At 38.3% G+C, this 22,500-nt stretch overlaps 1 protein-coding gene across 5 annotated transcripts in view; it reads right to left on the reverse strand.

Moving 5' to 3' along the window:
- The window catches only part of LOC136855058 (guanylate cyclase 32E-like), a 437,545-nt gene that overhangs the window by 41,277 nt on the left and 373,768 nt on the right, over positions 1 to 22,500 (reverse strand). For all 5 annotated transcript variants that reach the window (XM_067131826.1, XM_067131825.1, XM_067131828.1 and 2 more), the window contains 2 exons: positions 20,245 to 20,359; positions 15,510 to 15,689 (listed from right to left, as the gene is read on the reverse strand). In XM_067131826.1, the coding sequence (XP_066987927.1) occupies positions 15,510 to 15,689; positions 20,245 to 20,359 (295 nt within the window). The remainder of the gene's footprint in view (positions 1 to 15,509; positions 15,690 to 20,244; positions 20,360 to 22,500) is intronic.

Below are 22,500 nucleotides of genomic sequence, written 5' to 3' on the forward strand. Positions count from 1 at the left end.
TTTTTACTTGTTTCCTCTTATGAACATCCGAACGTTCATTATTTTCCAAAAGCAGTTTTCTTTATTTTTCAACATAGCTGATCAAAACACATTTAGCTTTCGCCCACAATTTATTAATACCTCCTGTTATTAAGTTCTTTACTTTTCAATGCAACTTCCCAAAAGAAAAGGTATTTTGGGCTGCCAACTCATTCGGGACACGGAACCTCCGTAAAAGTCTTCCAAAATGATTCGTCCCCGAAATCATTGGCTTTCGATCTCATTAACGTTAATGAGCGATGCATTTTTCCGTTCATTTTTTTTTTTATTCCTGTGCTTCGGCATCTGACACCCAATGAGCCTTTAATGGGAGCTTTCCGTTACCTTCAAATATTCGCTTCCCTGAGAAATGAATATTAGTCGGCGATCTGATGGCCCTGGATCCTACGAATATTCATTGAAATGAACTGAATATGGCATTTATGACAATGGTCAAGCGCTGGGACCGATGAGGTTACTCAGCGCTGAAACGGAAATTGACAGCAAAAAGGTTTGAAAGGTGTATCGGGAGGAAAACCTCAAAGCAGTTGCACTATGAATCAGTTGTGAGGAGAGGGTGGAAAGTAAGATGGAAGAGAGAGAATATGAAAGGTGGTGCAGTAAAAGAAACGAAAGGGGTTGCAGCTAGGGGCCGAAGGCACGCTGCAAAGAACCTTACACAGGATACCCCGGACTATGGACGATCAATCCCGGAAGTTGAGGGAACAATTATTTTTTTTTCGGAAAACTAATTATTTTTGCGAAATATTATCTAAGCTATATACCTTGACTGCGAATAATGTTTTTTTCTTATTTCTAAGCAAATTCCTGGATTATAATACAATATAAAAAACCTTGGAGTTCTCGTCCATGTTATAAATTTTTTGGGGGAGAGAGAGAGAGAGAGAGAGAGAGAGAGAGAGAGAGAGAGAGAGAGAGAGAGAGAGAGAGAGAACGTTTTACCACCATCATCAGCTGTTTTTTCTTCATTTTCGTTTCCTGCTCTATTTTTACATTAACTACAGCTGTATTTTCTTAAAAAAATTATACAAGTCCATCGTTCTTTTAATGCAATATAATGAGCAATAAATCATTCTAAGAGCAGACATCAGCAAAACAGTGTATGAAACGTGTATTACAAATTTCCAAAGTCTTCAGCTGCAAATTTCCACTCCCGTATTTTTCTTTTGTTGAAAACACTTAATTTTCAGAAGCGTATTTCTTCCGCGTTCTCCAAAGAGAATTACATGTTTCACTTTCCTCTTTTTGCAACTGTAATACAGAAGTCTTCCATTAAAACGAGCATACAAAGAGCAAGCGTATCTGTTGCAACATGGAAACGCGAATGTATCTGAGAATGTGCTACATGAGATTTAATTTACCGATCCATATTATTTTGTGGCAGTCGGAAAGCTTTTATAAAAATGATTAATTTTTCCAGTTTCCTATTCTGTAACGAAGCAAATTCAGTGCATTCAATAATGATATATTAAGAGGCAAACTCAATGCTAGTCTCTCGCATAAGGTGAAAAGTTTGGTGAATGTTAACAACTTCCCAATCAATTTGTAAATTGTACATATTCCACTTGTGACTCCTCTGAGCGATTCATCCCAATTTTCGCGGTTTTCAAATAAATCTTACAAACCGGATGACTTTACAATATTCTATATTATCAGACTGCTCTTTATTTTTATATTGACTTGAAAGTATAAGCCTGATGAGTCTAAACTTGATTGTTTTTACGGCTCACATTCCTTTTATGGCTACGTCATTATGCGTTGTTGATATCACCACATTTCTGTTGTAGAGAGTCGAAAATTTTATTGTATGTCTGTTTTGACCGATATTAGAGACACTGTATTGCAATATGCCATCTGTATACTAGATCCATGTACTGTGATAATGGATATTGCTTATCATGTAGAAACCTTTTATAAAACTATGAATGGACCTATGTTACCCAAGAACGAGTAATGAAGTGGATGTGATATCCATTTTTATGGGAATAAAGAATTTTGACTTTTGCTCTCACATTTCTTCAGAAAATCCTCTCGGTGATCGTCAACTGTGTTTGTTTTTTTTTTATTGTTCCACACCTTTCACTTCGTCATTCATTTCATTCTTTATCTCCTCCAGCTCATGCTGAGCTTTTACTTCTACCAATCTCCACTCATGTTAATCCAGGTCTGGGTCTTTTTATCTTATATCTATATGGATTATTGCTTCTCCATTGTTAGATGTGAGTTAGTTGTAATGTAATGGAGTAGAAGATAAAGTCTGCGTTTTCGAAAATACTGGTGTGGAGCGGAATATAAAATTCACGCCAAAGGCCAAGTGCTTGCACCTGTGAGGTCATTCAAGGCTGAAAGGGAAACTGAGAGTAAAAAGGTTTTGTGTGTAACAGGAGGAAAACCTCGCAGTTGCACTATGAACCATTTTGTTAGGAGAGGTTGGAAAATAAATTGGAAGAGAACAGGAACGGAGGTACAGTAAAATGAATGAAAGGGGTTGCAGCTTGGGCCGAAGGGACGGTGCAGTGCAAAGAACCTTAGGTAATGCCTACAGCGCACCGCTTGAGGTGCACTGCCGGCACTGGGTCCGTACGGGTTCGAAAATACTGGAAATTGAAGAGAATCCTATGGCCGTTTTATGGATTACTAGTAAAGTCTGTGTTTTAGAAAACACAGAAAGCTGAAATTAGTTCCTTAAGCCTTTTTTTGTAATTTAGCTTTTTTTTTGTAATTTAAACATGAAACATGGGCTAAGAGCAAACCACATGCATAGTTTTATGATGTTAAAACAAAATTCCCCAGTGATTTATTCATGGTTCATACGAGCTGCTTTTAATGACGAATATACAAATATTGACCGACAAAACCAACCGTGGACGTGATACGTACACAAAACACCGCTTTTATCTTCGTTACTGTCATAAATATTTGACGAACTGCAATGAATATTGTAACGGAAACCACTGAAGCTTTTTAGAACGAAGCTTTTTTTTTTTTTATAGAACGAAGGCCCAGCACACACACACGGGTATCTGGATTATTCAAACTTCATTTCAAGGGACAAACCCCAACCGCCGAATTTGTCATTAAAAGTTTTTAAAATGCCCGAGTGAACTTCGTGAATTCTACAGCGTGGAAATCACGACGTGGCAACTTTTGTGTCCCACAATGTTTGCGGGGTTTGAATTGTGGCAACAGGAAAGTTTGCGGTTAATTGATTGTCACAAACAATACATCATTGCCGTAAGTGATTGTACGGAAGACGGGTTATTTGAATTTCAACAATGGTTTAATTAACATAACATATATACAGACATTTTTTATATGTACTGATATATATAAATTATCTATCTATCTATCTATCTATTTATCTATCTATCTATCTATCTATATATATATACATACATACAATATACATACATTTCTATACATGCTTATTACACACTACTGAGGCATAGGGCATACATAGCCATATTGACATCCACCTCCACATGACATCAAACACACACAACACTTATTAATATATTTATATATATAGTTTTTATTATAATCATGAGGCTACAAATGTCGCTTAATATCAAATTCCAACAACACAGGGTATATCTCCGTTGGAGAATTGTCGCCGAAGGACAGTTTATATAAGTGATAAATGGTGGAATCGTAGGGGATTATACCCGCGACAGAAAACTGAATTCAGAAGACTTGTTGACGTAAACCATTGAGCCATCAAGAGGTATAAGTCTTTTGCCGAGATGTCGTACTGCTTTTACCCGTCGTGAGCGGGGAAAGTGTACTAACCTCGACAATGACCACCTCCCCGCCATGACAGTTCAAGACGTTTGGAATTTATAGTAGCTCTTGTTATGAAATTTTTATCACCCGTGATTTTTTTATACAATCATGAAGCTACAAATGTCGCTTAATATCGAAATTCACGCTACCTCGGTATATCTCCGTTGGAGAATTGTCGCCGAAGGGGAATTTATATAAGTGATAAATGAATTGGAATCGTGAGGACACGAACCGACGAAAGCCTATTCAGCGACTCCAGTTAGCGTAAACCATTGAGCCATCAAGAGGTATAAGTCTTTTGCCGAGATGTCGTACTGCTTTTTACCCGTCGTGGGGGAAAGTGTACTAGCCTCGACAATGACCCACCTCCGCCATGACAGTTCATTGGTACGTTTGGAACACGCAGCTCTTGTTATGAAATTTTTATCACCGTGATTTTTATACAATCATGAAGACTACAAATGTCGCTAATATCGAAATTCACGCTACCTCAGTATATCTCCGTTGGAGAATTGTCGCGAAAGGAATTTATATAAGTGATAAATGAGTGGAATCGTGGGGACACGAACCCGCGACGAAAGCCTATTCAGCGACTCCAGTTAGCGTAAACCATTGAGCCATCAAAGAGAGGTATAAGTCTTTTGCGAGATGTCGTACTGCTTTTACCCGTCGTGAGCGGGGAAAGTGTACTAGCCTCGACAATGACCCACCTCCGCCATGACAGTTCATTGGTACGTTTGGAACACGCAGCTCTTGTTATGAAATTTTTATCACACCGTGATTTTTTTATACAATCATGAAGCTACAAATGTCGCTTAATATCAGAAATTCTGCTACCTCGGTATATCTCCGTTGGAGAATTGTCGCCGAAGAATTTATATAAGTGATAAATGAATTGGAATCGTGAGGACACGAACCAACGAAACCTATTCAGCGACTCAGTTGAGCGTAAACCATTGAGCCATCAGAGGTATAAGTCTTTTGCGAGATGCCGTACTGCTGCTTTTACCGTCGTGAGCGGGGAAAGTGCTAGCCTCGACAATGACCCTCCGCCATGACAGTTCATTGGTACGTTTGTTCTGCAGCTCTTGTTATAGAATTTTTATCACACCGTGATTTTATACAATCATGAAGCTACAAATGTCGCTTAATATCGAAATTCACGCTACCTCGGTATATCTCCGTTGGAGAATTGTCGCGAAGGGATTTATATAAGTGATAAATGAATTGGAATCGTGGGGACAGACCCGCGACGAAAGCCTATTCAGCGACTCCAGTTGGCGTAAACCATTGAGCATCAAAAGGTATAAGTCTTTTGCCGAGATATCGTACTGCTTTTACCGTCGTGGCGGAAAGTGTACTAGCCTCGACAATGACCCACCCCCTCCGCCATGACAGTTCATTGGTACGTTTGGAACGCAGCTCTTGTTATGAAATTTTCATCACCGTGATTTTTATACAATCATGAAGCTACAAATGTCGCTTAATATCAGGGAAATTCACGCTACCTCGGTATATCCGTTGGAGAATTGTGCGCGAAGGAATTTATATAAGTGATAAATGAATTGGAATCGTGAGGACACGAACCCCAACCTATTCAGCGACTCCAGTTAGCGTAAACCATTGAGCCATCAAGAGGTATAAGTCTTTTGCGAGATGTCGTACTGCTTTTACCGTCGTGGCGGGGAAAGTGTACTAGCCTCGACAATGACCCACCTCCGCCATGACAGTTCATTGGTACGTTTGGAACACGCAGCTCTTGTTATGAAATTTTTATCACACCGTGATTTTATACAATCATGAAGCTACAAATGTCGCTTAATATCGAAATTCACGCTACCTCAGTATATCTCCGTTGGAGAATTGTCGCCGAAGGAATTTATATAAGTGATAAATGAATTGGAATCGTGGGGACACGAACCGACGAAAGCCTATTCAGCGACTCCAGTTGGCGTAAACCATTGAGCCATCAAGAGAGGTATAAGTCTTTTGCGAGATGTCGTACTGCTTTTACCCGTCGTGAAGCGGGGGAAAGTGTACTAACCTCGACAATGACCCACCTCCGCCATGACAGTTCATTGAATGCGTTTGGAACACGCAGCTCTTGTTATGAAATTTTTATCACACCGTGATTTTTATACAATCATGAAGCTACAAATGTAAGCAATATCGAAATTCACGCTACCTCGGTATATCTCCGTTGGAGAATTGTCGCGAAGGAATTTATATAAGTGATAAATGGTGGAATCATTGGGGACACGAACGCTGAGCGACCTATTCAGCGACTCAGTTGGCGTAAACCATTGGTATCAAGAGGTATAAGTCTTTTGCCGAGGATGTCAGGTACTGCTTTTTACCCGTATTGGCGGGAAAGTGTACTAGCCTGGAAACAATGACCCACCTCCGCCATGACAGTTCATTGGTACGTTTGGAACAACAGCTCTTGTTGTGAAATTTTTATCCGTGATTTTTTATACAATCATGAAGCTACAAATGTAAGCAATATCGAAATTCCACGCTACCTCGGTATATCTCCGTTGGAGAATTGTCGCCGAAGGAATTTATATAAGTGATAAATGGGTGGAATCGTGGGGACGACACGATTCCAATTCCTATTCAGCGACTCCAGTTCCCAGTAAACCATTGAGCCATCAAAGAGAGGGTATAAGTGTTTTGCCGGAAGCATTCTGCTTTTACTCGTCGCGGTGTGAAATTGTAACAAGCTCGTGTTTGACCCACCGATGAACTGCCGTGGCGGGGTTCCCCTTCGCATTTATTCTCAACAATCTGAATGCTGATAATTTCGATATTAGCGACATTCATGCTCATATTGTAAATCACGGTGTGATAAATTTCATAACAAGAGCTGCGTGTCAAGCGTACCAATGAACTGTCATGGCGGAGGTGGGTCATTGTAGAGGCTAGTACACTTTCCCGCTCACGGCGGGTAAAAGCAATGCGACATCCTGCGACGAAAACTTATACACTCTCTTGATAACTCAATAGTTTAAATCCAACTAGATCATGAATAGGCTTCGTCAGCGGGTTAGTGTCCCCACGATTCCAATTCGTTTATCATATATAAAATTCCCCTTCGGCGACAATTCTCAGCGGAATATACCGAGTAGCGTGAATTTCGATATTAAGCGACATTGGCAGCTTCATGATTGTATAAAAATCGCGGTGTGATAAAAATTTCATAACAAAACTGCGTGTTCCAAGCGATACCAATGAACTGTCATAGGCGGAGGTGGGTCATTGTCGGGGCTAGTACACTTTCCCACTCACGGCCAGGTAAAAAGCAATCACGACATCTAAACTAAAAGAAGACTTATACACACACTCTTGATGGCTCAATGGTTCAAATCAACTGGAGTCGCTGAATAGGCTTTCGTCGCGGGTTAAATGTCCCCGATTCAATTCATTTTATCCTTATATAAATTCCCCTTGACAATTCTCAGCGAGTATACGAGTAATGAATTTCGATATTAGCGACATTTGGCAGCTTCATGATTGTATAAAAAATAAGTGTGATAAAAATTCATAACAAGAGCTGCCGTGTTTAAGCGTACCAATGAACTGTGTCATAGTGGTGGGTCATTGTCGAGGCTGTAGTACACTTTCCCGCTCACGATGGGTAAAACGATATGCGACATCTCAGCAAAGACTTATACCTCTCTTGATGGCTCAATGGTTCACGTCAACTGGGTCGCTAGATGAAGGCTTCGTCGGGTTCGATATCCCCGTTCAATTCATTTATCATTATATAAATTCCCCTTAGTGATAATTCTCCAACGGAGATATACGAGTAAGCGCGTGGATTTCGATATTAAGCGACATTTGTAGCTTCGCGATTGTATAAAAATCACGGTGTGATAAAAATTTCATAACAAGAGCTGCGTGTTCCAAGCGTGCCAATGAACTGTCATGGCGGAGGTGGGTCATTGTCGAGGGCTAGTACACTTTCCCCGCTCGACGGGTAAAAGCGCAGTACGACATCTCGGCAAAAGACTTATACCCTCTCTTGATGGCTCAATGGTTCGTCAACTGGAGTCGCTGAATAGGCTTTGCGTCGGCAGAGTTCGTGTCCCCGCGATTCCAATTCATTTATCACTTATATAAATTCCCCTTCGCGACAATTCTCCAACGGAGATATACCGAGTGGCGTAATTTCGATATTGGCGACATTTGTAGCTTCATGATTGTATAAAAATCACGGTGTGATAAAATTTCATAACAAAAGAGCTGCGTGTTCCAAGCGTACCAATGAACTGTCATGGCGGAGGTGGGTCATTGTCGAGGCTAGTACACTTTCCCAGCTCACGGCGGGTAAAGCAGTACGACATCTCGCAAAGACTTATACCTCTCTTGATGGCTCAATGGTTTCGTCAACTGGAGTCGCTGAATAGGCTTTCGTCGCGGGTTCGTGTCCCCGATTCCAATTCATTTATCTTATATAAATTCCCTTGGCGACAATTCTCCAACGGAGATATACCGAGTAGCGTGAATTTCGATATTAAGCGACATTTGTAGCTTCATGATTGTATAAAAATCACGGTGTGATAAATTTCATAACAAGAGCTGCGTGTTTGACGTACCAATGAACTGCTGGCGGAGGTGGGTCATTGTCGAGGGGCTAGTACACTTTCCCCGCTCACGACGGGTAAAAGCAGTACGACATCTCGGCAAAGACTTATACCACTCTTGATGGCTCAATGGTTTACGTCAACTGGGTCGCTGAATAGGCTTTTTGTCGCGGGTTCGTGTCCCCACGATTCCAATTCATTTATCACTTATAAATTCCCGGCGACAATTCTCAACGGAGATATACCGAGGTAGCGTAATTTCGATATTAAGCGACATTTGTAGCTTCATGATTGTATAAAAATCACGGTGTGATAAAAATTTCATAACAAAAGGCTGCGTGTTCCAAACGTACCAATGAACTGTCATGGCGGAGGTGGGTCATTGTCGAGGCTAGTACACTTTCCCCGCTCACGACGGGTAAAGCAGTACGACATCTCGGCAAAAGACTTATACCTCTCTTGATGGCTCAATGGTTTACGTCAACTGGAGTCGCTGAATAGGCTTTCGTCGCGGGTTCGTGTCCCCACGATTCAATTCATTTATCACTTATATAAATTCCCCCTTCGGCGACAATTCTCCAACGGAGATATACCGAGTAGCGTAGAATTTCGATATTAAGCGACATTTGTAGCTTCATGATTGTATAAAATCACGGTGTGATAAAATTTCATAACAAGAGCTGCGTGTTCCAAACGTACCAATGAACTGTCATGGCGGAGGTGGGTCATTGTCGAGGCTAGTACACTTTCCCGCTCCGACGGGTAAAAGCAAGTACGACATCTCGGCTTAAAAGACTTATACCTCTCTTGATGGCTCAATGGTTTACGTCAACTGGAGTCGCTGAATAGGCTTTCGTCGCGGGTTCGTGTCCCCACGATTCCAATTCATTTATCCACTTATATAAATTCCTTCGGCGACAATTCTCAACGGAGATATACCGAGGTGGCGTGAATTTCGATATTAAAGCGACATTTGTAGCTTCATGATTGTATAAAAATCACGGTGTGATAAAAATTTCATAACAAAGCTGCGTGTTCCAAACGTACCAATGAACTGTCATGGCGGAGGTGGGTCATTGTCGGCTAGTACGCTTTCCCCGCTCGACGGGTAAAGCAGTACGACATCTCGGCAAAGACTTATACCTCTTGATGGCTCAATGGTTTTACGTCAACTAGATCGCTGAATAGGCTTTCGTCGGGGTTCGTGTCCCCGATTCAATTCATTTATCACTTATATAAATTCCTTCGACAATTCTCAACGGAGATATACCGAGTAGCGTGAATTTCGATATTAAGCGACATTTTAACTTCATGATTGTATAAAAATCACGGTGTGATAAAAATTTCATAACAAGAGCTGCGTGTTCCAAACGTACCAATGAACTGTCATGGCGGAGGTGGGTCATTGTCGAGGCTAGTACACTTTCCCCGCTCGACGGGTAAAAGCAGTACGACATCTCGGCAAAAAGACTTATACCCTCTCTTGATGGCTCAATGGTTTACGTCAACTGGAGTCGCTGAATGGGCTTCGTGTGGGTTCGTGTCCCCACGATTCCAATTCATTTATCACATATAAATTCCCCTTCGGCGACAATTCTCCAACGAGATATACCGAGGGTAGCGTGAATTTCGATATAAAGCGACATTTTGTAGCTTCATGATTGTATAAAAATCACGATGTGATAAAAAAATTTCATATATATATATATATATATATATATATATATATATATATATATATATATATGCTGCATGTATATAGGAATGATGTATAGAATCAGAAGAAAAAGCAAGATGATTCTAGTTACATGAGCCTCAAGTAAATCACTGAAATCCTTTAGGAGTATTTACCAAAATTAGAAATAAAGGAAAGACAATGAGAATTAGCAATCTGGTCGTTACGAGCTGGAATCCCCCTAAGGAGTTTACTGGAAGAACTAGAAGCCTTCCATCAAATTCTTCCAGTCCTGGAAGAGTTTAACCCTTTTCGAAAAGGTAAGCAAAATTTGAACTCGCTACATAATATCCAAGCACACACAAACGCATCTTCAGAGCTCAGACAATGTACGACAATGGTATGGAATGGAATATAAGATTCAGGCCAGATGCCAAGCACTGGGGCCTAAGAGGTCATTCAGCGCTGGAATGGGAATCGGGAATAAAATGGTTTGAAAGGTGTAACAGAAGGAAATTGAAACAACTGTTAGGAGAGGATGGAAAGTGAGATAGAATAAAGATGAAATGAACGGATGGACATTAAAAGGAATGAAAGGAGTTGCAGCTAGGGGCCAATGGGACGCTGCAAAGAACCTAAAGTAACGCCTACAGTGCACCGCGCGAGATGAACTGATGGCGCTACCTCCCCACTTGGCAAAGGGGGAAGGCAACATAGAGTAGAACTGTGGAAATACTTTCCTTCGGTAACCAAGGAAATTGTTATACGAAATACAGGCCCCTGAGCGAGAGATATTGCAGAGGCATTCCATACGACGTTTCGTGGATGAACGAACAGGAGTTGGAGTCACCGAGGTAGCGGAAGAGAAGTTATGAAGTTTATTGACGTCACATTTTGTAGCGTTCGGGAGTTTTAGAAAATAGAATCTTCATTATTTCACAACCAACTGGAGAGCACAGAAGTGTATCAGTGAGTTGGGAGAAGTTGTACACTACTGTAAACAAAGTCATATACATATGTTGGTTACTTAACGCAAACAATGTCACAAACATACGTTGGTTACTTAACACAAACGTCACAAACGTATGTTGGTTACTTAACGCAAACAATTTCACAAACATATATTGGTTACCAGCGCAAACAATTTCACAAACATATGTTGGTTACTTAACGCAAACAATGTCATAAACACATGTTGGTTACTTAACGCAAACAATGTCACAAACATATGTTGGTTACTTAACGCAAGCAATGTCACAAACATATGTTGGTTACTTAACGCAAGCAATGTCACAAACATATGTTGGTTACTTAACGCAAACAGTGTCATAAACATATGTTGGTTACTCAACGCAAACAAAGTCACAAACATATGTTGGGTACTTATTGCATACATATCACAAACAAGCTGAAAACAAGAATGTGGAGAACGAACCTTTGGCAAATGCTTAGTTTGAATTATCAATAAATCGTTGACTTGTAGTCAACCACTTCGTGATATGTATGCGATAAGTTGCCGATATGTTTTGTAAAGGATGAGAATCATTGAATAAACAGCGAGGAAGGTATGAGAATAAAAGTAATCTCACGAGGCAGATAAGAATCACGGATGTCAGCTCAAGAACAGGATGAGAAACAAAGAAGGGAAAGTGAAGCCAAGGATGAGAATCAAAGAAAAGAAAGTAAAAGAAAGGATGAGAATCAAAGAAAGGAAAGTGAAACCAAGGATGAGAATCAAGGAAAGGGAAAGTGAAGCCAAGGATGAGAATCAAAGAAAAGAAAGTAAATGAAAGGATGAGAATCAAAAGGAAAGTAAAACCAAGGATATGAATCAAAGAAGGGAAAGTGAAGCCAAGGATGAGAACCAAAGAAGAGAAAGTGAAGCTAAGGATGAGAATCAAAGAAGGGAAAGTGAAAGGAAAGATGAGAATCAAAGAAGGGAAAGTGAAAGGAAAGATGAGAATCAAAGAAGGGAAAGTGAAGCCAAGGATGAAAATCAAAGAAAGGAAAATGAAAGGAAGGATGAGAATCAATGGATAGTGAAAAGAAGGATGAGAATCAAAGGAAAGTGAAAGGAAGGATGAGAATCAAAGGAAAGTGAAAGGAAGGATGAGAATCAAAGGAAAGTGAAAGGAAGGATGAGAATCAAAGAAAGGAAAGTGAAACCAAGGATGAGAATCAAGGAAAGGGAAAGTGAAACCAAGAATGAGAATCAAAGAAGGGAGAATGAAGCCAAGGATGATAATCAAATAATGGAAAGAGAAGCCATGGATGAAAATCAAAGAAGGGCCAGTGAAACCAAGGATGAGAATCAAAGAAGGGAAAGTGAAAGGAAAGATGAGAATCAAATAAGGGAAAGTGAAGCCAAGGATGAGGATCAAAGAAAGGAAAGTGAAACCAAGGATGAGAATCAAGGAAAGGGAAAGTGAAACCAAGAATGAGAATCAGAGAAGGGAGAATGAATCGAAGGATGAGAATCAAATAAGGGAAAGTGAAGCCAAGGATGAAAATCAAAGAAGGAAAAGTGAAGTGAAGGATGAAAATCACAGATGGGAAAGTGAAACCAAGGATGAGAATCAAAGAAGGAAAAGCGAAGCCAAGGGTGAGAATCAAAGAAGAGAAAGTGAAGCCAAGGATGAGAATCAAGAGGAAAAGTGAAACCAGGATCAGAATCAAAGAAGGAAAGTGATAGACCAAGGATGAGAATCAAGGGAAGGGAAAGTGAAACCAAGGGTAAGAATCAAAGAAGGGAAAGTGAAGCCAAGGATGAGAATCAAAGAGAGGAAAATGAAAGGAAGGATGAGAACCAAAGACGAGAAAGTTAAGCCAAGAATGAGAATCAAAGAAGGAAAAAGGGAAGCCAAGGTGAGAATCAAGGAAGGGAAACTGAAGCTAAGGATGAGAATCAAAGAAAGGAAAGTGAAAGAAAGGATGAGAATCAAAGAAGGGAAAGTAAAGCAAAGGATGAAAATCACAGCAGGGAAAGTGAAGCCAAGGATGAGAATCAAAGAAGGGAAAGTGAAACCAAGGATGAGAATCAAAGAAGGGAAAGTGAAACCAAGGATGAGAATCAAAGAAGGGAAAGTGAAACCAAGGATGAGAATCAAAGAAGGGAAAGTGAAACCAAGGATGAGAATCACAGAAGGGAAAAGTGGAAATGGGATGAAGGCCAAAGGCAGGAAAGTGAAACCAAGAATGAGAGCCAAAGACGGGAAAGTGAAGCCAAGGATGAGAGCCAAAGACGGGAAAGTGAAGCCAAGGATGAGAGCCAAAGACAGGGAAAGTGAAGCCAAGGATGAGAGCCAAAGACGGGAAAGTGAAACCAAGAATGATAATCAAAGACAGGAAAGTGAAGCCAAGGATGAGAATCGAAGAAAGGAACGTGAAATGAAGGATGAGAGTCAAAGAAAGGAAAGTGAAACCAATGATGAGACTCAAGGAAAGGGAGAAAGAAGGAGAAATCTGAGAATTCACTACAGACAAAAACGACAGCAGAGCCAAAAAAGGAACTGTCCATCTGACCTTTTCCCTAAACCTCAGAAGGAAATTTCTGACTTTTACACAAATGTGTTTTGGCATCGCGTCGTCGCCTCAGGGAAGACTCAAAGCACAAGAACCTTTCATCATTTATGTACCAACAAAAGGCTTCTATGAAAATGTATCAGAGAGGGAGGCACGGAGCTTTTTCTGGTCATTTACTCTTGTCAATGTCAGGATATAGATGCCATAAAAGCTATATGAGTTATAGGCTGCAAGAAGGAATATAGAAAAAAAATACGGTCGAAGAATGTCTCCTTGGCAGACGCCATGATTCGGAATAAAAGAGGTGGATATTGCGATGAAAAAAAAAAAAGACCGAGGTATATCGACGTGATACACAGCAGTTTAAAAAAAGAAAAGATCAAGGTTTGTGGTTTTGCCTCTCTATTTCAACTTGTTTGGTATAATAAATAAAAGGGATATATATATATATATATATATATATATATATAAATATATATATATATATATATATATATATATATATATATATATATATTTATACTATATATATATATATATATATATATATATATATATATATATATATATATATAATATTTATATATTTATATATACATATATATACACACATATATATATATATATATATATATATATATATATATATATATATATATATATATATATATATATATGTATATATATATATATATATCATAACATTTATTTACAGAATGTGGAACTCCCAACGTTTATCTGTTTTCTTATCTTTACCCTGTCAACCAGGGTAGGTCTGGAAAACAGCAAAAATCCCTTAAGTTTTAAGACTCTTTCACGCTTAAAATACACAAATGGCCAACGCGGAACGAATCCGTAAACAGACTGGCCTAGAACCGCATTCAAAAGTGGGCAGAGAAAAGGCCCACACCCCCTACCCCACTCCGGTGAAGCCATGAAAAAGAACGTGGCTTTGAAAAGTGAAACATTCATCAATCTCAGATCTGCAACATGAAAGAGACTCATCAAAAGCCGTCGTTGGGTCTCTGTTATCGGTCGTGTTCTCTCTCTCTCTCTCTCTCTCTCTCTCTCTCTCTCTCTCTCTCTCTCTCTCTCCATTATGGACCTTCACAACGGCTGAATGAAAATTGCCATACCAATTTATTACTGAGAGCATCATAATAATATTTTAGTACCAGTGCCCAGAAAAAGACAAATCTGATTTTCTGACCAATATCTGTATCAACAAGGGATCCATCAAGTTATATTTTCTGATATTTTTCAAAACCTTTGGATGAGATAGGGAGGCAGGTTATAATGGCCTAAAACAAGCTTTTCTATACCTATGTTGCATGAGGACTTATGAGAGTGTGTATGTATGTATGTATATATATATATATATATATATATATATATATATATATATATATATATATAATATATATAATATATATTATATAATATATATATATATATATATATATATATATATATATATATATATACTATATATATATATATATATATATATATATATATATATATATAATATATATATATAACACTTTTCTGCTTCTTATGTGTCTCACTGGCCTCTTCCTGATGGGGTAAAAATCACGACCACTTTTCCCTGAAAGATCTTGGCCCCTGGTGTAAAGACTGGTAATGAGCAACAGAATATACAAGGGACAATTTCAATTCCCCAGAGACTGACCACACACATACGATCAAACACCCCACGCCCCAAAGGAGCAAGACTGGCAGGCAGACAGACCCATGCGACAATCCACTAGGCGTCTCAGTGACCTAGAACTCCGGCCCCACCTACAGAGTGCGATTCCCTGACGATGCGCCCAAACCGCCTACGAAAGCCTTCCACGAATGAGGATATTTTTAGGGTAACTCGAGGATAATTTGCTTCTCACCGTCTTCAGTTCCTTCTTGATCCTGCGGGTGACGTCAACGGCTTTGCTGGACACTTGTTTGACTGCCACGACCCGACCTTTGTAAATTCCCAGCTGAGTGTAGACGCTGGCGTATCGGAAGTCAAGGTCAGGGTTGCTGCTCAGGGACAGCTGGCTCGTTCTCACTGTGGAATACAATCCCTGGAATAAAAAAAAAAGCATAATGCGTATTAGTTTGTTAAATTCCTTTTTTTTATTATTATCACTGATTATGAGAAGATAATTTTTTGTAAATTTTCAGACGTCAAAGTACATATTTTTTTTTAAAGAATTTTCTAATACTTTCAAAGATAAATAAAAATATTACTTGTTTCCTAATCGCAGGGTCTAATTTTGATAAAACTTTATTATCACTGATTATGGAAAATACACTATTTTGTAATTTTTAGAACCTAAAAGATTTATGATTTTTTGAAGGAATTTTCTAACTTCCAAAGTCAGTTCAGGATATTAATTATTTTTTAAACAAAACGGGTTATTTCTGACAAGATTTAAAGGTTTATTTCCTAAACACAAAGAGTTATTTTTTATTAGAAATAAATATTTATTTTCTAAACACAAATAGTTCACTTGTTGAGAAATAAATATTTCTTTTCTAAACACAAAGGGTTAATTTGTTGAGAACTAAATACTTCTTTTCTAAACACAAAGGGTTAATTTGTTAAGAACTAAATACTTCTTTTTCTAAACACAAAGGGTTAATTTGTTTGAAATAAATATTTATTTTCTAAACACAAAGGTTAATCTGTTAAAATAAATATTTATTTGCTAAACACAGAAGGTTATTTTTGATGAAAAATAAATATTTTTCAGAACATAACGAGATATCTTTGATGACAAAAACATCTGAATTCAAACGTGTTTTGGGTGGAACTTTTACGACATAAGCCTTTAAAGGGAGCTCTGATTATAAAAAAACCCATAAAAAAAATGGAGTTATATAAAACTTAATCTAAATCAATCTCTTTTGAGTGGATATGTTTAAGGAAAGTGGGACGAGAAACACGAAGTTCAAAGTGAATTTCCTTTAGTTTAAATTTTTAATCTTAATACCGCCGATTTCATCTCGATGATTTTATTGGTATACGAATAATTGTGACAATTTCGTTTGATGAGAATCGTTCCCAGAAGTTGAAAGAGCTTTATTGAATTTTATACCTTTCCGTGATCAGAATTAAAAGACACTTTGAAGTTTGAAGGAGACATCTTTCGTTACTTTCTCTACGAGAATAAAATCCTAAAGAAAGAGACAAATCGAGATCTGAGTTATTTTTGGCAGTGAGAAAAAAAAAGTGACTGGGTTTTAAGTCCTAGACGGAAATACATTTTGTGAACTTAATTCAGATAAGCACATATAGACGAATCTGTTCTGGATAAAGTTCAAGATAAATTAAATCAATTAACTCCTGAGGGGGTTTGATCTGTCAATCTCCACTAACAAAGAGAACTTCAGGTTCCACTGATCCATCAATCGTAAAAGCAGCGTCCATTCGATAGAGTGAGTCTGTCAGCTCCAGAACGGGCAAAATTATTCTGAAAGTTTTCTCTGTTGAAAAATTTAAGACACTGGAAAATACTGGAACCAAGAGCTCCCTCTGAAGACAATGATATATACTGTCCCAAATTACAACATTTCTCAAACAAATTCTCTCAGCCTCCAAAGTATGCTTCATGGAACAACGTGACGTCCTCCCGCAGCCCCCCTATCTAAATGATAGACCTAAAGGGGATGTGCTGTCTCCTGTCAATTTATATTCCGAAGGGGAATTCAACGACTATATGTGAGGTATTGTAAAGATTTTTTTTGAGTAAATTTCTTCTCCAAAGACTACATGTGAGGTATTGTGAAGATTTTAATCTTTATATTTACTTTTTTTGTGTAAATATGTTTTCCGAGGCATACATTTCAATAAAACGAAAGATAATAGAGAAAATATTTCTGTTTCATTTGTTCTCACTTTATTATGTACTGAAATAATCTGACCAATGAATTACTTGAATCTGCTACCAGCACTATCTCCGTCATAGTCTCAAAAAAAAAAAATTTTTTTTTTTGAAAATCACTAAAATATCTTTCAAAAATCATAATACGGTAATAATATATCAAAGTTACATCAGAGAAAGAGGGAGAGAGAGAGAGAGAATAGATTCAGAAAGTATATATAGGAAAACAAACAAATTAAAAACAACACAGAAATCAAGAGCTAGTAATAGAGCTCCTGTTGTTCAGAAATGATCATTATCAAAAAATATATATATGCATACAATGTACACACACACACAATATATATATATATATATATATATATATATATATATATATATATATATATATATATATATATATATATAATACACATAAGCCGTTAATACACCGACAGAGAACGATCATCAGCAGCAGTAGAATAACTGACACTTCATAATCCTGTCATCTTTCATTCATTCCACATGACCGAGCAATCTGAAAACTCTTTCATTCTCGCTTTCAATTATGCTAACACTTACCACTGGTTTACCTTATTTTCACATTTCTCGATTTTCAGGTCTTCTTATGCCACATTTAGTCTGTAAAAAAAATTCATCTTTACAGCTTCCACATTTTTCTTTTCTTTGTATTCAACATCCACACTTCACTCCTATAGCGGAGAGTTGGTTAACCGATCCCTTAAAGTAATTCAATTTCTTCCCCAAAACTTTACCACACATCCTGCTACCTTCCATTCTTTACCTTTTCTGTGAATCAAGTCATTTTTCATCTTACCATCACAGGAAGTTTTTATTTCTTAACACCTACAGAGTATCAAATTTCATTGCTCCATCTTCCAGGCCTACGCCAAAGGAAAGAAAACCTTACAGAAACTGGTAAAAGCCAAAGAGTGGAGAGAAAAAGAGACAGAAACTGTTAAAAGCCAAACAAAGGAAATGAAGTGATAAGACACCTCAAAAGTCTAAGATGGGAAAGAAAAAGATAGACTCTGTCAAGAGACAAAGAAAGGAAGAAAAAAAAAGACACAAAAAAACGATTAAAAGCCGTAGAACGAAAATAGTAAAAAATAAGGGGCCAAGAATAAAAAAAAATGAAAAATGAAATGCCACCAAAGAGAGAGAGAGAGAAAAAAAAAATCAAAGTGGACCCTTACGACGGAAGAAGTGTCTTAATGGCAGCCACGTCCACTTCTCGGGGAAAGGAAAAAGAGAAAGTGAAACGAGAAAGGAAAAATAGAGAGTAGTCCCCCTTAATGAGGGAGGGGACCTCCAGGCAGTGGAGGAGGAGAGGGAGAAAGTTAGTGGAAAGGGAAGGGGAGGAAGGAAGGGGTGGTAGGAAAGGACCCAAAAAGAGTTAAGAAAAGGAAAAGTCTTGCAGCAAATCTCATTGCAGGCTGGAAACTTGGGAGTGGCTATTGGATGTTTTTTAAACATGGGGCTGAACGTGATGGTTTAAGAATGATGGGTAAGGCCTATCTCGACTGAAGGAATCCCTCCCTGACTTTGGTTTTCCATGGTTAAGCCTTTGTGAATTTTATATATATATATCTTCTTCGTTTAACGGGCTTTTTTCCCATTTTTCATATGGGGTAAGCACGATGCCTTCTTTTGAAGGGCTTTGCTTTGGCGTTGGGGTAGGCCGTAGCCTCGATCGGCTGCCCTGCCTGACATCGCTTAGACCCCCGGTAGCACATGTGTATATGTATCGTGCCAAATCCCCAGCTCCCTTTCTCCCAGCAGCGAAGAGACGTTTGTGGTTAGGCCGACAGTTCGAGACGTGTAAGGCGTCTGTTATGTTTTTAGATGATGTTGGAGTGGCTTTGTTTGTGTGTGTATTTGTCTGTAACACCCATTTGCTTTCAGCAAACCTATCCGTTGATTACATACATAATCCCGGGGTGTCTACACGGGTAGCAAAGTGTCCGCCCTCTGACAGGCCGGCTGCGGATTTGAACCCGCGACACAGACTTCTTATGAAGATCCGAGTCTGCTGTTCTACCGACCGAGCCATCAGGCTTTCATATATATATATATATATATATATATATATATATATATATATATATATATATATATATATATATATATATATATATTTTAATGAATAATTGTATTTAATTTTTTTTCACTCTTCATTACCAGATATTTGTATTACTGATAAATGGTACACAGTTCCTGGTTTGCAACTTTCCTCTGTATGTTAATCTCTCTCTCTCTCTCTCTCTCTCTCTCTCTCTCTCTCTCTCTCTCTCTTTCTGTATCTAAAATGCCACTGATAAGCCTGGGCATATCCACTCTCTCTCTTTCATTCTCTAAAATGCCCCTTGATAACCCTAGGCATATCCATTTTCTATCTCTCTCTCTCCCTCTCTCTCTAAAATGCCCCTTGATAAACCTGGGAATATCCATTCTCTCTCTCTCTCTCTCTTTCTCTCTCTCTCTCTTTTCAAAACGCCCCTTGATAACCCCAGGCATATCCATTCACTCTCACTCTCCCTCCCTCCCTCTCTCTCTCTCTAAAATGCCCCTTGATAAACCTGGGAATACCCATTCTCTCTCTCTCTCTCTCTCTCTCTCTTCAAAATGGCCCTTGATAACCCTAGGCATATCCATTCTCTCTCTCTCTCCAAAATGCCACTTAATAACCCCGGGCACATCCACTATATTCAGCACTACGTAACTCCAATCCAAAATGTCCTCCCCCACTTACCCTGGGCAACTTGTTTTGGAGGGGGTTGTGGCTCGGTGTCCAGTCGTTGGTCTTGATGTCCTTGTAGTCTATCTTCCAAAGGAGGCTGTCCAGCTCCTGTTCATATCTCCAGTTCCTGCAGAAGACGAGAGAAATGAATTTAATCAGGACACTTCCATGATGGAGGATTCAAGTAATAAGGCAGTTGAAATAAGATATGCTGAATGGAGAAGACACTAATTAGATTTTAGATTTTATATAACAGATATAAAAGGTAGTTAGAAGCATATTATTTAATTAAAGTAATAAACGGTAGTATTAAAAATAGTTAGATATTGACGAAATGTAGGTTTAATAGCAACAATGGTCTTTTCTCTCCGAATTCCTCATTTTGAGATATACACACACATATATATGTGTATATATATATAATTTATATATATATATATATATATATATATATATATATATATATATATATATATATATATATATATATATATATAAACAAATACACACACACATATATATACTTTATATATATGCATATATATATATATATATATATATATATATATATATAATATATATATATATATATATATATATATATATATATATATGAATTTGTGTGTCTATAAGTTTGTAAATAAAAGTCACATGAAATCCAAATTCGTACAATTGCAGCGACTTCATGTCTTGCATATGCATGTGACAACAGCCCCTCACTGATTTTGCAAACATATGCAAATATTGCCCATGCACAGTTGCATTCGCTGCGTTGATAATTGAGTTGGTATTGAATGCAATGCACATTTATTTTGTGTGCGCATATACTCATGTGTCCGTTCCATGTTTTATTTGTTTCACGTTAATTCTTTCTGTTACTTTTTTTAAACTGAATTATTATTGTTACGTTTACGCTGTCGGGGAATTCTCTTTTCAGACTGATTTCATTTAGAATTTTTTCGAGTAATTACGTATATCTTTCTCTCTCTTCTAATATCATTGCAATGATCCCCCTCTCTCTCTCTCTCTCTCTCTCTCTCTCTCTCTCTCTCTCTCTCTTTCAATTTCTTCTTTGCAAACCCGAGAGAAACTCCCTCCTCTCTCTCCCTCTCTCTCTTATAATGCCATTGCATTAACAATCTATTCCATGTCTCTCTCTCTCTCTCTCTCTCTCTCTCTCTCTCATAGCTTTTACTGCAATAATTCATCTCCTCTTTGGAAACACGCGATGAAAGCTTTCTCCTTCTCTTTCTCTCTCTTCTAATAACATTGCAATAATTATCTATTCCATCTCTCTCTCTCTCTCTCTCTCTCTCTCTCTCTCTCTCTCTCTCTCTCTCTCTCTCTCTCTCTCTCTCTCTCCCCCACCCCCACTTTCTTCTTTGGAAACCCAAGATTTAAATTTCCTCTTCTCTCACCTCTAACACCATCGTATTAGTTATCTATTCCATCTCTCTCTCTCTCTCTCTCTCTCTCTCTCTCTCTCTCTCTCTCTCTCTCTCTCTCTCATCGCATTTTTTAACAATAATCCAAGATAAAACCTGACTGGATATCACTTCCTCCAAGTTCTAAAACTGAAACCCTTTTATTCCTGCCTCACTTCTCACCAACATAATTGAGAAGAATAAAAGAAATCCTTCCATCTAATCAAGAAATGGGCCTAGGATGGCAATCCTTAAAACCAGCGTCTTAAGCCTTTTAGCAATTAAGGATGAAGGACCTGATCATTTGGGATGGGCAGTGAGTGGAATGGACCCCTTTCATCCGGTGCTCTCATTAAAATTCGTGATTAATGTGAGCGTTGTTCTTTTTATAATTAACGGAGATGAAAACAAATGGACGAATGGGAATCGAGGAATAATAGAGTTTTTTTTTGGGAGGTTTTTTTCCAGTATTTCCACCATAGTTGCCTTCTCAAGTGGAAGGACTTCTTCCTTCTGTTATAAGAAGACTTCATTGTCCTTCAAGTATGGATGGTTGCTTTGGCTGGAAGGCAGCAACTGAAAAAATATCTCCTAACTAAGGCAGCAACTGAAAAAAAAAATCTCCTAACTAAGGCAGCAACTGAAAAAAAATCTCCTAACTAAGGCAGCAACTGAAAAAAAAAATATCTCCTAACTTAAGGCAGCAACTGAAAAAAATATCTCCAAACTAGAGCCAGGCCCGCGGTTCGAAATCGGACGTAGACGAATCAGCTAGGCCACTGTTCACTTAAGCAGTGAGTAAAATAATTATGGGCTCGCAACTGCACACCAAGAACGCTTGTTG

The sequence above is a fragment of the Macrobrachium rosenbergii genome, chromosome 30 (assembly GCF_040412425.1).
Source record: "Macrobrachium rosenbergii isolate ZJJX-2024 chromosome 30, ASM4041242v1, whole genome shotgun sequence".
Lineage (NCBI taxonomy): Eukaryota > Metazoa > Arthropoda > Malacostraca > Decapoda > Palaemonidae > Macrobrachium > Macrobrachium rosenbergii.